The sequence below is a fragment of the Enhydra lutris genome, unplaced genomic scaffold (assembly GCF_002288905.1).
Source record: "Enhydra lutris kenyoni isolate GAN:26980312 unplaced genomic scaffold, ASM228890v2 scaffoldscaffold1, whole genome shotgun sequence".
Lineage (NCBI taxonomy): Eukaryota > Metazoa > Chordata > Mammalia > Carnivora > Mustelidae > Enhydra > Enhydra lutris.
In genome coordinates, this window is record NW_019154085.1 from 29,679,320 (window position 1) to 29,692,039 (window position 12,720).

General features: G+C 52.7%; 1 protein-coding gene across 2 annotated transcripts in view; it reads left to right on the forward strand.

The window, feature by feature from the left end:
- The window catches only part of LOC111143818 (serine/threonine kinase 11 interacting protein), a 16,670-nt gene extending 14,053 nt beyond the window's left edge, over positions 1–2,617 (forward strand). For both annotated transcript variants that reach the window (XM_022497746.1, XM_022497737.1), the window contains 5 exons: positions 75–253; positions 488–569; positions 778–848; positions 1,345–1,592; positions 2,226–2,617. In XM_022497746.1, coding sequence (XP_022353454.1) covers positions 75–253; positions 488–569; positions 778–848; positions 1,345–1,592; positions 2,226–2,375 — 730 coding nt within the window. In that variant the 3' untranslated portion in view covers positions 2,376–2,617. The remainder of the gene's footprint in view (positions 1–74; positions 254–487; positions 570–777; positions 849–1,344; positions 1,593–2,225) is intronic.
- The last annotated feature ends 10,103 nt before the right edge of the window (positions 2,618–12,720 follow it).

Below are 12,720 nucleotides of genomic sequence, written 5' to 3' on the forward strand. Positions count from 1 at the left end.
GAGACGGGGCAGGGCTCTCGCTGGGTTTCCCGCCACTCACTCTTTGCCACTGCTCTTGCCCTCCCTCCCTACAGCGGGCCTCCAGCTCACTGGCTACAGCTAGCCCTGGCCGTTCCCCTGCACGACCTGAGTGGCATCGAGCTGGGGCTGGCAGGACAGAGTCTGCGGCTGGAGTGGGCTGCTGGGGCGGGCAGCTGTGTCCTGCTGCCCCGAGATGCCAAGCGTTGCCGGGCCTTTCTAGATGAACTCACCGGTGAGAGAGGGAGGAGAGAGGGAAGGGAGTGGTGGGGAGGGCGAGTGGGGGCCGAGGGGTCACAGCTGCCCACGTTTCAAGGCCACGGTGGAGATGGACAGGTAGCGGGACTCATCCCCTATAGAGGTATCTGGAATCTAGAATTTGAAATCAGGAAGGTCTTGAGAGGTGGAGAGGTTGGGATGGAAGAGCTGGAGTCTCTGAGGTTCCCTGTCCCTGGCTGGCTCCGTCCAGATGTCTTACAGGCTCTGCCCCCTAGCTGGAGGAGCAGTGTCCGTGCCACGGAGGAGGAGGTGACCCCAAAGCACCGCCTCTGGTGAGTGGATAGGAGATTGAGGCCGCGGTTGGTGCCCAGACAGCCGCTCCAGGAGCCGGGGCCCCCTCCACAAGTACCCACTGGGGTTGGGCCCTGAGCCTCTGGGCCAGCCTGTGGTCATGCTCACGCCTCCTGACCCCGCCTGGGTTCGTCCTCCCTGCTTCTCTCAGTATTTCCTACCCCTGGGCTGACCACTCCTTCCCCTCAGGCCGTTGCTGGAGAGAGACCCTTCCTCGGAGCCTCCCCTGTTCTTCTACCTTCGGGTGTTCCTGGTGGAAGGTGAGGCTTCTGTCTTCTGTCTTGCCTCAGGCCCCTGGATAGGCGCCCGCATTGTGCCTCTGTGCCCTTGTAGCATTTTCAGTTTCTGGAATCGGGACTTCTTTCACAGGCACATCCGAATGACAGCCTCGGTCTTCTGGCCTCTCTGAGTGGGGTGACAGGTTTCCTGAGCCCTCAGAGACCTTTGCTTTGAGGTTAGGCTTTCTGTGAGGTGGAGCAGATGGGCTGGATCTGCTCATCCTGTCAGAGGAGAGCACGGATTTTCTCAGCGGGCTGGGTGTGGGGCAGGTTCCTTCTGCCTTTGGCCTCAGGGGTTTTGGAGTCTAGAGATGCCAGGAGTTGGAAAAAAAGGAGAGCTGGCCTCCAGGGGCTGCTCTGTGACCACCTTGGCATGATGTGGTTCATCCCTCTTGAGTGGAACCAGGAGGCCGCCCCGGGGATCTGGGCTCCTCTGTGGCTTTCCACTCTGGGTCTCACCCTGTCTCTTTCCCTCCAGGCCCTGCCACCTGCCCTGTGTCCCTGTTGATGACTCTGTCCACCCTGTACCTGTTAGAGGAAGACCTTGCAGGCTCTTCGGCAGAGCCCGCTCTTCCAGCAGCATCTGGTGAAGCCTCTGAGACGTCCCTGCCCTCAGGGCCGGGCCCCTCTGTGCATGTCAGGGAGCAGTGGCCCCTCAGCAGCTTGAGCTCCGTGCTGCTCTATCGCAGCGCCCCAGGGGACCTGCGGCTGGTCTTCTACGATGAGGTGTGTGCGTGCACATGAGAGAGGGAGAGGGAGAGGTGGGGGCTGGGGTGGAATTGCAATGGGCAGTTGTGGTGGAGGGCACACGAAGAAGTGGGGTGAGGAGCTGGGGGGCTCGCTGGGTTTGGAGGAGCAGCAGGCAGAGAGGGCAGCTGCTGTGGGCAGTGGAAGCCCGAGGACCTGGAGCCCAGCTTGTGTCAGCGGGAGGCCTTCAGTAACACACCAGCTGCTGCTTGGCGTTCGCTTGTGAAGGAGCCCCAGGTGCCAGCCCTTTACTCTTCCCAGACTCCATGGGACGAGGTTCTGTCGTTAGGCCTGTTACAGATGGGGAAACTGAGGCTTGGGGGCATTAACCAGTTTGCCTGGGTCACAAGTGGTCGATGCAGGAATCAAACTCCAACCAGTTTCTTGGAGTTGAGTCTAGACCTTACGTTCTGGAAAACAGGGTGAATTAAAGAAACAAGACAGTACACATGGAAGCCTCTGTGTGGGGGTCTTCAGTAAGTGTTTTGCTTTAAAAGCTCGAAGTCTGGGTCTTCTGTGGAAGACACAGGCCTGGGGCAGGAAGCAGGCCTTGAGGCAGGGAGGGGTGGCAGATCCTCCACGAGTCTCCCCTCACTACCACTTGCTCTCCAGGTGTCCCGGCTGGAGAGTTTTTGGGCCCTTCGTGTTGTGTGTCCAGAGCAGCTGACAGCCCTGCTGGCCTGGATCCGGGAGCCCTGGGAGGAGCTGTTTTCCATCGGACTCCGGACAGTGACCCAAGAGACTCTGGATCTCGATCGGTGAGGCTTCCCTGCTGAGCCTGCCTCGGCCTTGGAGCCATGGCTGCCGAAGCTCTCTGTCCCGAGTCTGGCTGCCAACTTCTGCAGCCGTGGGCGTTTATCAGCGAGATCCCAGACGGCCCACGGCGCAAGACGCGGTGAGAGAAGTCGCCTGGCCTGGTCTAGCCCAAGGGGACAGGCTACATGGGCAGTAGGAATGTTTCTCCTGCACTTTTTCTCAGGTATCAATAAAATGGTTTCCCTTCCAGATGCCACGGGGGTGTTTCTGTGTGTCACTCAGGCGGTCTGCTCTTCTCAGCTTCTCACAGAAACCGCCCCGCCCACAGCTCTCCCTCAGTGGATAGGCCAAGCCTTGTCAGTCCCGTGAGCCCGCATCTCCAGACCCCCTCTACCCCAGGCGATGGGAGCAAGTGGGATCCCTGAACCATGGGCGCCAGGCCTCAGCCAGCCATGCCTGTTAAGGGGACCTGACGTGGGAATCACTGTGGAATAAATGGCTGGGCCAGCTGGGTTCTCGCTTTCTCATTCCAGCGGGGCCCTAATGAGGATCTCCGCCACTGGCAGTGGGCGCTCAGTATGGGGGGGTGTCTGGGGAGTAGGTGTGTGGACTTTGGGCCGTGGAGGGAGTAGTCGCCTCCTCTTAGCCCTGCCTCTTGCATCCCAGAGGCCTGGTCGGGTGGACCGCATGCTGTCACCTCTGTCCCTGCTGCCACAGTGATCCATTCAGGGGTGCTCACATGACTCAGTTTGGTTGCTGGAGCACCTGAGAGAGGTATACTTTCCCTGTGAGGGGTGCTGAGAGGGTGAGCCCTGAGCTGCCGGCCTTGGGAGGGGTTGGGGCGGGGAGAGCTTTTCCTGAGAGCGGAGCTGTGCAGAGAGAGGCAGAGCCGAGAGATCAGGGGCACACAGGCCAGGTCCTGGAGGTGTCTTTGGAGATCTTGGATCCAGCTGTGCCTGCAGGCAGGCGCCCCTGGGACTTCAGGTCATGTGAACTAAAGGAGACCCCCTCCTGTTTCTTTTCCTTCTCCCTCTCTCTTTTGTTGGCCTAGGCTAATTGAATCAAATAATGCGCCACAGAAAGGGTCCTAACTGCCTAAATCCCCACTCTGACGTGAGCTGGCCTGACTTGGGGTTTGATTTTTGCTCCTGAAAATGAATGTGGCAGGAGTGGTGCCTACATGTTTGTGTAGAGAGGCCCTGGGAGGAAGGCTTGGGCAAGGAGCCTTGGAGCCTCGTCAGGCCGCCCTTGTATGCGGAGGGTGGGCTCTGTTCGAGTCTGCTGGGTGGTTTTGGAGTGGCTCTTCTCTACTGAGCACTTAATACGGAGGCCACTGAGCTGGGTGCCTAGTGATGATCTCTGCTACTCATGGGGGTTCCTGGGAAAGGGATGACATCTTGTTACAGGAAATAGGCTTAGAGGAGTTAAACAATGCGTTCAAGGTCACATCAGTGAAGGGAGGAGCCCTGCTGTGTCCAGGCTCATGTGACTTCACAGCCAGGGCAGTCTACAAACCACGGAGCCTCCCTGCCTCCCCTCTGTTGGGCCTCTGCGCCCAGCCCCACTCACAGAGAGGGAGCCCAGCCCACTCAGCCCTGCACAATCCTCCACTTGTCCAGGATGGGCAAGCCGGATAGACTGTATGTATCTGAAGCAGTGAGATGTTAGGTGACGTATTCATTCATGGGTGATTTTCACCCCTTCCTGCTGAACTGTAGAGAAAAAGATGCTAATCTTCAGGCGTTAAGTCGGAGAGCTAAGCAGTAGGAAGAGGTTTGAAAGGGACCATAGAAGGATATCAAGAGCTCTGCAATGGGAGAGAGGGGAGAGTTTTTAGAGAAGGGCATTAGGAGCAGTGTAGGAACAATTCCCCTTTACACTGGGGCTCTCAGGGTGGAGGGGCCCTGGGCCTAGCTCCGTGTTTAGAATTACAGAGGACAGTGACCTGTCAGGTGCTCCCTACGCCACCAGAGCACATGGAGGCGGCGTTTTGGAAGCACTTGGCAGGTTAATTGCCCAGATTTGTCTTGAATGGAGAAGGGAGGGGGTCCAGAGGATCCTGTGGGTGACTGGGGAGCAAGGACGTCAGGGGAGAGCAGGCAGCCAGTTGTTGCAGGAACGCAGCAGGAGGATGGTGTAAGCCCAGCCCCCAAATGGGGATGTGAGCAAGTTAGACTGGAATGGATGGAATTGAAATCACCGATGAGGCTGAGTTGACTTGAATGATATTGGATCAACTTCTCTGTTGCTTGGAAATGAGGGCTCGTTACAAAGATAAAGTTACCAAGAAAAAGGTCATTTTTGCATACCTGAGTTTAGAGGACTGCCCTCTCTCTGAGATTTCTGTCTATTACCATTGCAAGGTCAACATAGGAGGGTCTGGAAGGTGTGGACCTAGAGAGCAGGAGAGGGTATGGTTTCTTTATGGTGGACTGGGGGTTGCTCCTTTCTCCCCCACTAGAAGGCCTTTGACTTAGGGTTCATGGGGAGGGATGTGCTCTGAAAACTTGGTCAGGCCTCACTGAAAGCTGTTTTGGAGAAGTCCAAGGTAGAGCCTGGGGTTGGGGTGTTTTGTAGGCTAGAGAAGACTGGGTTGGGCTCCTGGGGCCCAATTCCACCCTTGACCCAGCCAGCCCTCTGCAAACCCTGGGGCCCCAGAAGACGAAATTGTTGGGGAACTAATCAGTGCACCCCAGGACAGTCATTCAGCCTCCTTCCCTGCAAGAGCAAAAGTACAGTGGAGAAGCCCCTGGGTCCTGAGAAGGGGAAGGAAATGTGGGACCCTAGGAGGTAGAAGCCTTCGATATTGGTTAGAGCTCACTCCTTAGTTCTGCCTCCCCTTCCTCCCTTTCTACTTCCCTCCCTCCCTCCCTCCTTTCAGTCCTTCCTTTTGATTTTATTTGAGAGAAAGAATGAGTGCATGACTTGGGGGAGGGGCAGAAGGAGAGGGACATGCAGACTCCATGCTAAGTGGGGAGCCCGCTGTGGGGCTCAATCCCAGGACCCTGAACATGACCTGAGCAAGAAGTCAGACGCTTAACCGACTGGACCGTCTAGGAGCCCCCAGTGCTGCCTTCTCTGACCCTTGTGTGGGTCAGCATTGTTCCTGTCTTGAAACATGTTCGTTACATATTCATAAGTACACTGAATGGGTGAGTTTATTTATTCCCTCAGTTGACAGAGATTAATAGGACACAGGTCCTACTGCAGAGCCCATTAGAGCATATGTCAGGGCAGGAGGCTCATAAACTACTCCCAGGAGAGCAACTACCTTCTCTGGGCCAGGACTGATGAGAGGGGACGGTGAGGGCAGCCCTGAAAGCTCCCTGGAATATTTATAGAGGCACACCTCTAGGTAACGAGGACAGTAATGACGCAATAGTTATGGCTCAGTGAGCCCTTCTTAGGGCCCATGCATTGTTTAAAGCATCTCATTTTCCCAGGTGTTTCTTTTTTTTTTAAATTTTTTTAAAATTTTTTTTTTAAGATTTTATTTATTTATTTGTCAGAGAGAGAGAGATCACAAGTAGGCCAAGAGGCAGGCAGAGGCAGAGGGAGAAGCAGGTTCCCTGCTGAGCAAGGAGCCCGATGCGGGACTCGATCCCAGGATGCTGGGATCATGACCCGAGCCGAAGGCAGCCGCTTAACCAACTGAGCCACCCAGGCGTCCCTTCCCAGGTGTTTCTTACAGTGTTTTGGTCACAAGACCTAGAGCTTAAGGAAAGAGTTTAAGGAAAGAGCCCTGTGTATGGAAATGACCCGGACCGAGAAGGCTGGTGCTGAGGCCCCAGAGACAAAGCTTCTCCCACGTCGTGGAACCAGATGGTCTCTCCTTCTCTCTTCCCCTCCCACAGCAGGACCCTGGTCTGGTTGAAGCAGTGCGCGTCTTGGAACCGGCCAGTTGGGGAATGCTGGCTAGGGTAGACGGCCCTCAGTGACAGGCCTGCACAAAGGTGGAGGGGCCCAGAAAGGACAGTGCAGAGGTTCGGAAAACAAGTTCACCTACTTCTGTTTGCTCAGAGCTGGCCTGAATTTCTAATTGAAGCAAATTAATACTTCCCAAGAATATGAGTTCACTTTCTTGGCAGTGCACACACCCCCTTCCCCAACAGCATGTTTGCGCTGTCTGGAGGCTAGCCAGAGCCCTGAGAGAGCTCTTCTCCAGCCCCTGGCCCAGAGCTCCCTTTCAGACGGGTCCGGCCCATTTATAAGCGCTTCCCCAGAAGTCCTGGCAGGTCATGGGCTGGATGGGGCAGAGTCACCTGCAGAGTTTCTAGAATGATCCGCCAAGTGGTGTGAGGCCGGAGCAGCCGAAGAGGAGTATCCTCCCGTTTTTTTGTTCTTAAATTCTCTGCACGTGACTTTGTTTTAACAGAGCAGCAAAGTCCTCTGCCCCCTTCATCCTGGGGGTGCTGTGTCTTTGGTGACCCAGGAGACAGGTGCTGGTATTGGCCACCAAGGAAGCTGCCAAGGGTGAGGCCATTGCCGCCCCTGGAAGTGTCTGGCGTCTCCTCAGGCGCCAGGATGCACCTGTTTCCGACACCTGCCACACCGGGTGGATGGGACCGCCTCGCTACTGATGCCTGTGCACAGATGTCTGTCCGCAAGCACTTGCTTCTCGCACCCTGGACTGGCCCCAGAGAGCAGCTTGTCCATTCAGTCTGGCTTTTCCCTCCCCTAACAAGTGCTTATTGATTGGCTCTCCAGCCTTGGGCTTGCTGGCAGTGGTGGCCTGAGGCAGTGGAGAGAAAGATTCACTCCCTAAAACTGTCCATAATGGCACTCTGCCACTTTTTCTGTAGAAATAAGGTAGGTTGGGATATATTCTTGTTAGCTTCTATTCATATAAATGAATTTCAGAGAGACAAACAAATTGGTGGTGGGAATAAAGATGAGAACGGGCAGAAGGGGTCAGGGATGGTATCGAGGTTCTGTTACTTTTTATTTTAAAAATATTTTTAAACTCCCAGAATGTATTTTGGTTCAAAAGTAATATTTAAGGGGCACCAGGGTGGCTCAGTTGGTTAAGTGTCTACCTTCGGCTCAGGTCATGATCCCAGGGTTCTGGGATCAAGCCCCACATCCCGCTACCTGCTCAGCAGGAAGCCTGCTTCTCCCTCTGTCACTCCCCCTGCTTGTGTTCCCTCTCTTGTGGTCTGTCAAATAAATAAATAAATAAAATCTTTAAAAAAAAGTAACATTTAAAAATTCAGATGAGGCCCTAGGGTGTTCGGTGGCCAAAACTGAATGATCTATTTTTACTTTTTGTTCTTATTCTTTCTTAAATTTTATTTTTTAAAGTAAACTTTACCCCCAACGTGGGGCTTGAACTCATGACCCCGAGATCAAGAGTCCTGCACTCCAACCACTGAACCAGCCAGGCGCCCCCTAAACTGAGTGATATAAATCTTGACTCCCGAGACTTTGGAAGGTGGGGTGTAGGTCAGCTTGAAGGCTCTTTTTTTCTCAATGGGAGAGATAGTCAGTGAGTCCTTTCACATGGAATGAGGGGTGACATCCTTCCTCCTTTGCCAGGATGCCTGGTGGCTTCTGAGCAGACCCTCCCCAGACTGGTTAGCCGTGGTTGGCAATCCTGCCCCAGGGCTGTGTTACGTGTTGCCCGTCTCTTGGTGCCCGCAGAACTGTGCACCTGTGTGCTCACCAGTCAGCGTGGTGTGGCAGTCGTATGGGAAGAGGACAGTGGTTTTGAGCGCAGAAGGTCCATGTTTATGCCTTAGTTTTGAGGCTTGCTATTTAACCACGGGCAAGTCGCCCTTGCCAATCGGTGGCCCCGTTGTCTCCAGCACAGATGGGACCAATCCATAACTAAACTATGCTGCGTAGCAATGCACGGGGTGGTCTGTGAGCCATCAAGCCTCAAATCCAAGCTGGTTTCAGAAACTGCCCGTGAGTTACTGCAGCCCACTTGGTTGCCTCAAAATGCCCTTTGTAAGCAGAGGAAAGAAGCCTGCCTCTTACTGCCCATCCCCTTATGAGTGGCTATTTCCCCGGTGTGGCTCAGAGGGAACTCCGGACATGGCCGGGGAGCTGAGCAAGCCGCGGCGTGCTTTCTCTTGGCCCGTCCCTTGTCATTTGATCATTTTGGACTCGGTGACTTCTCTGTCCTCTGCAAAAACATCCCTCAGTTTATTAGTTACTATAATTACTCACGCACTTGTCTTCAATTCTACGACGTTTACTGAGCTCCCTGCATGGGCCAGGCTCTGCTGTGAGCAGGTGGAAGGGTGGACTAGAAGGGGGAATCAGACCTGCTCCTGTTTTCAAGGAGCTTATCGTCCAGGGAGGGAGCGGACCGCGGTGCCTTGGGGTTGGCTAGTGCAGGATGGGTGAGACTCTGGGAGAAGAACATGGTCACAGCTGCAATTTTGGAGCCCCTTCTTTGTGCAGCTCTCTGTACTGATCGTTTTATGGACACTCTTGTGCTCAGTACAACCCTGAGGGAAAAGCCTGATCTCTCTTTTATAGGGGAGGGAGCTGAGGCTCAGGTTAAGAGTTTCACCAAGGGGGGTACAGGATCTCACATTCAGGACCTCTCTCTCTTTCCTAAATGGTATTTATTGCCTCTTAGACCTTCTAGACTGGCCACTCTGGTTTACCTTCAGTCACTTTACTTTGTCTCACTAAGAAAAAAAAAGATTTTATTTCTTTCTTTGAGAAAGAGCATGAGCAGTGGGAAGGAGGAGAGGGAGAAGCAGGCTCCGTGCCAAACGGGGAGCCCAATGTGGGGCTCGATCTCAGGACCCTGGGATCATGACCGGAGGCAAAGGCAGACGCTCAACCAACCGAGCCACCCAGGCGCCCCTAAACATTTTATTTTTTTTAAAGTAGTCTCAGCACCCAACGTGAGGTTTGAACCCACAACCCTGAGATCGAGTTGTACACTCTACCGTCTGAGGCAGCCAGGCACCCTCACCCTCAGACCCTCAATCTGTCCCTTGTGGCCCCAGGTTCTAGGGATACCACAAGCTACCAGAAGAACACCATCCAGATCCTCAGTGCCCAAATCTCCATTCTGGTTCTTTCCTGCCACCCGGCCGGTCCCAAGCTCTTCCTTTTGCCTGGAAGGCCCTCCCTTGCCCTGTGTGTCCCCACACCCTTCATCCCATGGCTGATTCTTTTGTATCCTTCAGGTCTTTGCTCCGTTGTCCTCTCTTTACAGAGCCCATCCTTAACTGTGCACTGGGATGCTCTCTATAACTAGCACTTGCTGTAGTTTGTAATTACAAGTTGACATGTTGCTCGTTTGTTGACTGTAACGTGCCCAAGGGCAGGAACCATGTCAGGTTTCTTCACTGACAAACACCCCAGAGCTGGTGTAGAGTACCGAGTGTGTTGGTTTCAGTTTACACCCTTGGGTATGCATGAAATACTGAGTTAGGACATTCTCGAAACCTTTTATTTCAAGCCCCCATCCCCTGAGGTTGGCAGGACACCCTGACCTCACTCTCCCCATCCCCCACATCTTAGGGGCATCTCCTGCTTTGCTGATGAGGCAAGACAAGGGGTCTGGGACAGCTTCTGGCCTCTCCCCCACTTCTGGCCAAGACACTGCATGTCTTGCTAACTATCTTTTTCCTCCTCTGCAAACCTCCCTAGTTTTCCTGAGGCTTTGGCTCTGGGTGAACAAAAGACAAAAAGACTTAAGGGTTTCTGTTCTATCCATTCTCAAAAAACAACACAATTCAAAGCAGGCTTCCCGATCGGGTGGTTGGGGAGCAGAGAGAAATGACACAGATTTGTATGTCAAAATGTCAGTCCAGCCACAAAGAATCCGTGCATCCGCGCTGAAAGGTGGGCTCTGCAGGAGTGAGAGAATCTCCTGGGATACGCAGTGCCCTCCCGAGATTGGATTTGTTTCAGATGTGAGTCCAGGTTTACTGAGGGACATTGGTGAGGATGGGATAGCCACCGCAGGCCAACAGCAAGAGTAAATAAGAATGACCTTTGTTGAGTGTTCTGCGCCAAGCATTGAACTGGTATTTCATTTTATTTTTATTTTAGTCTTTCTAACTCCAGAGTTGGGGCTTTTTCTCCAGCCCTGTTTTGTCTCTTGTAAAAATAAGGTCTTACTCACCATGAGGCCAGTCAACAGCAAATGGCACTGGGTGCTCAGCTCTGAGGAGCAGTGAGGGGATACTCTTGGCCAGAGGGGATTCCCAGCCAGTCGGAATGGCAGCTGGGGGCTAAGCCCACGCCCTCCCACCTTCCAGAAACTCCTTAGTCTTCTGAGTGAGGATTATAAATGCAAAGACGGGTCCACTGGCCAAGGAGGGTCAGGATCTACCCCGGTGGAGGTAAAGGCTGTTCTGGATCTCTCTGTCTTCTTGGAATTTGCATGACTAGCATCTTCAGTTTGGCAGAAAGACTAAGCTGTCCTTGTAAATGTAAGGCAATTTCCACGTATTTCATGTGCGTACATTTTATCATTTTTCACATTCTAAGTTACCCGAGGTCTTTTCAGTGCTGTCTCTCTTAGATTTTTTTTTTAAGTTTTTATTATTTATTTGACACAGAGAGAGAGAGTACAAGCAAGGGGAGCAGCAGGCAGAGGGAGAGGGAGAAGCAGGCTCCCTGCTGAGCAGAGAGCCTGATGAGGGGCTGGATCCCAAACCCTGGGATCATGACCTGAGCTGAAGGCAGATGCTTAACCGACTGAGCCACCCAGGCACGCTTGTGTCTCTCAGATTTGTAACAGTAGTGAAGCTAGCGAACATTTATCAAGCCCTTACCCTGTACCAGGCACTGTTTTAAGTACTTCACATGGACGAACTCATTTCATTGTCTCAACAACCCCTTTATTATTACCATTTTACAGATGGGGACTCTGAAGCCCAGAGAGGTAAATAATTTGCTCAAGGTCATGTGACTGTGCGGCGGCGGGGGCTGGGCTAGGAACTCAGAACCCTTAGCTCTGACACCTCATGCCTAACTACTCCCCTGTACAGCTTCTAGTAGCAAAGATGCAATCTTAAAAAATTCATCTGGAAAGTTAGTATATTTCAGTTTGTGCTGATGGTCTGGGAGGTTGAACAGTTGCGGGAAAAGGCGTCAGGACAGGGTGGTGGGGGCCAGGAGCCCTGTAATGTATGGGGGTACATATTGCACATGAAACCAGAAGCCACTGGGTTTAATTTAAAAACAATTAAAAAAAATTTTAAGTAATTTCTACACCCAGTATGGGGCTCAAACTTACAAACCCAAGATCAAGAGAAGTATGCTCCACTAACTGAGCCAGCCAGGCGCCCCTGGGTTCAGTTCTTGGCCAGGCTCCCTACAGAGCCTTGAACCATGGGCAAATCACTTCAACTTTCTGAGCCTTTATTTCTCTCTAGCATGTCAAATGCGATTAAGACACTCTACCTCAGAGGGTTGTTGCGAACTAATGAGATTATGGATATCAACGTGGTTTATACCCGGACAGCACTACCTACATTTAAGGTAATGAGGTTATCATTGTGTTAGAATTAAGATTCAGGAATAGAGGGACTTTTTTTTTTTTTTTTTAAAGATTTTTATTTATTTATTTGACAGAGATCACAAGTAGGCAGAGAGGCAGGCAGAGAGAGACGGAGAAGCAGGCTCCCAGCTGAGCAGAGAGCCCAATGTGGGACTCGATCCCAGGACCCCAGGATTATGACCCAAGCCGAAGGCAGAGGCTTCAACCCACCGAGCCACCCAGGTGCCCCAAGGGACTTTTTTTTTTTTTTTAAAGTTTATTTAAGTAATCTCTGCACTCAGCATGGGTGGGGCTTGAACTCAGGACCCCCAGTCATATGCTCTTCTGATGGAACCAGCCAGGTACCCCAAATAAATAAACTTGAAAAGATTAAGGGATGGAGTTGGTAAGGAGTGCCACAGTAACAAGAGACGCAAGGAGTACCCAGGCCTGCTAATAAGATGGCCATTCTCCCGGTGCCTGTGTGACTCAGTGGGTTAAGTGTCTGCCTTCAGCTCAGGTCATGATGCCAGGGTTCTGGGATCGAGCCCATGGCTGGTTCCCTGCTCAGTGGGGAGTCTGCTTCTCACTCACCCTCTGCCCCTCCCCCTGCTTGTCTTCTCTTGCTTGCTCTCTCTCTCAAATAAATAAAATCTTTTTAAAAAATATTTTATTTATTTATTTGACAGAGAGAGAGATCACAAGTAGGCAGAGAGGCAGGCAGAGAGGGGGAAGCAAGCTCCCTGCTGAGCAGAAAGCCCGACATGCTCAATCCCAGGACCCCGAGACCATGACCTGAGCTGAAGGCAGAGGCTTAACCCACTGAGCCACCCAGGTGCCCATCAAATGAAAAAAAAAAAAAAAAAAAGACGCCCTTCTCTCATGTGCTTGCTC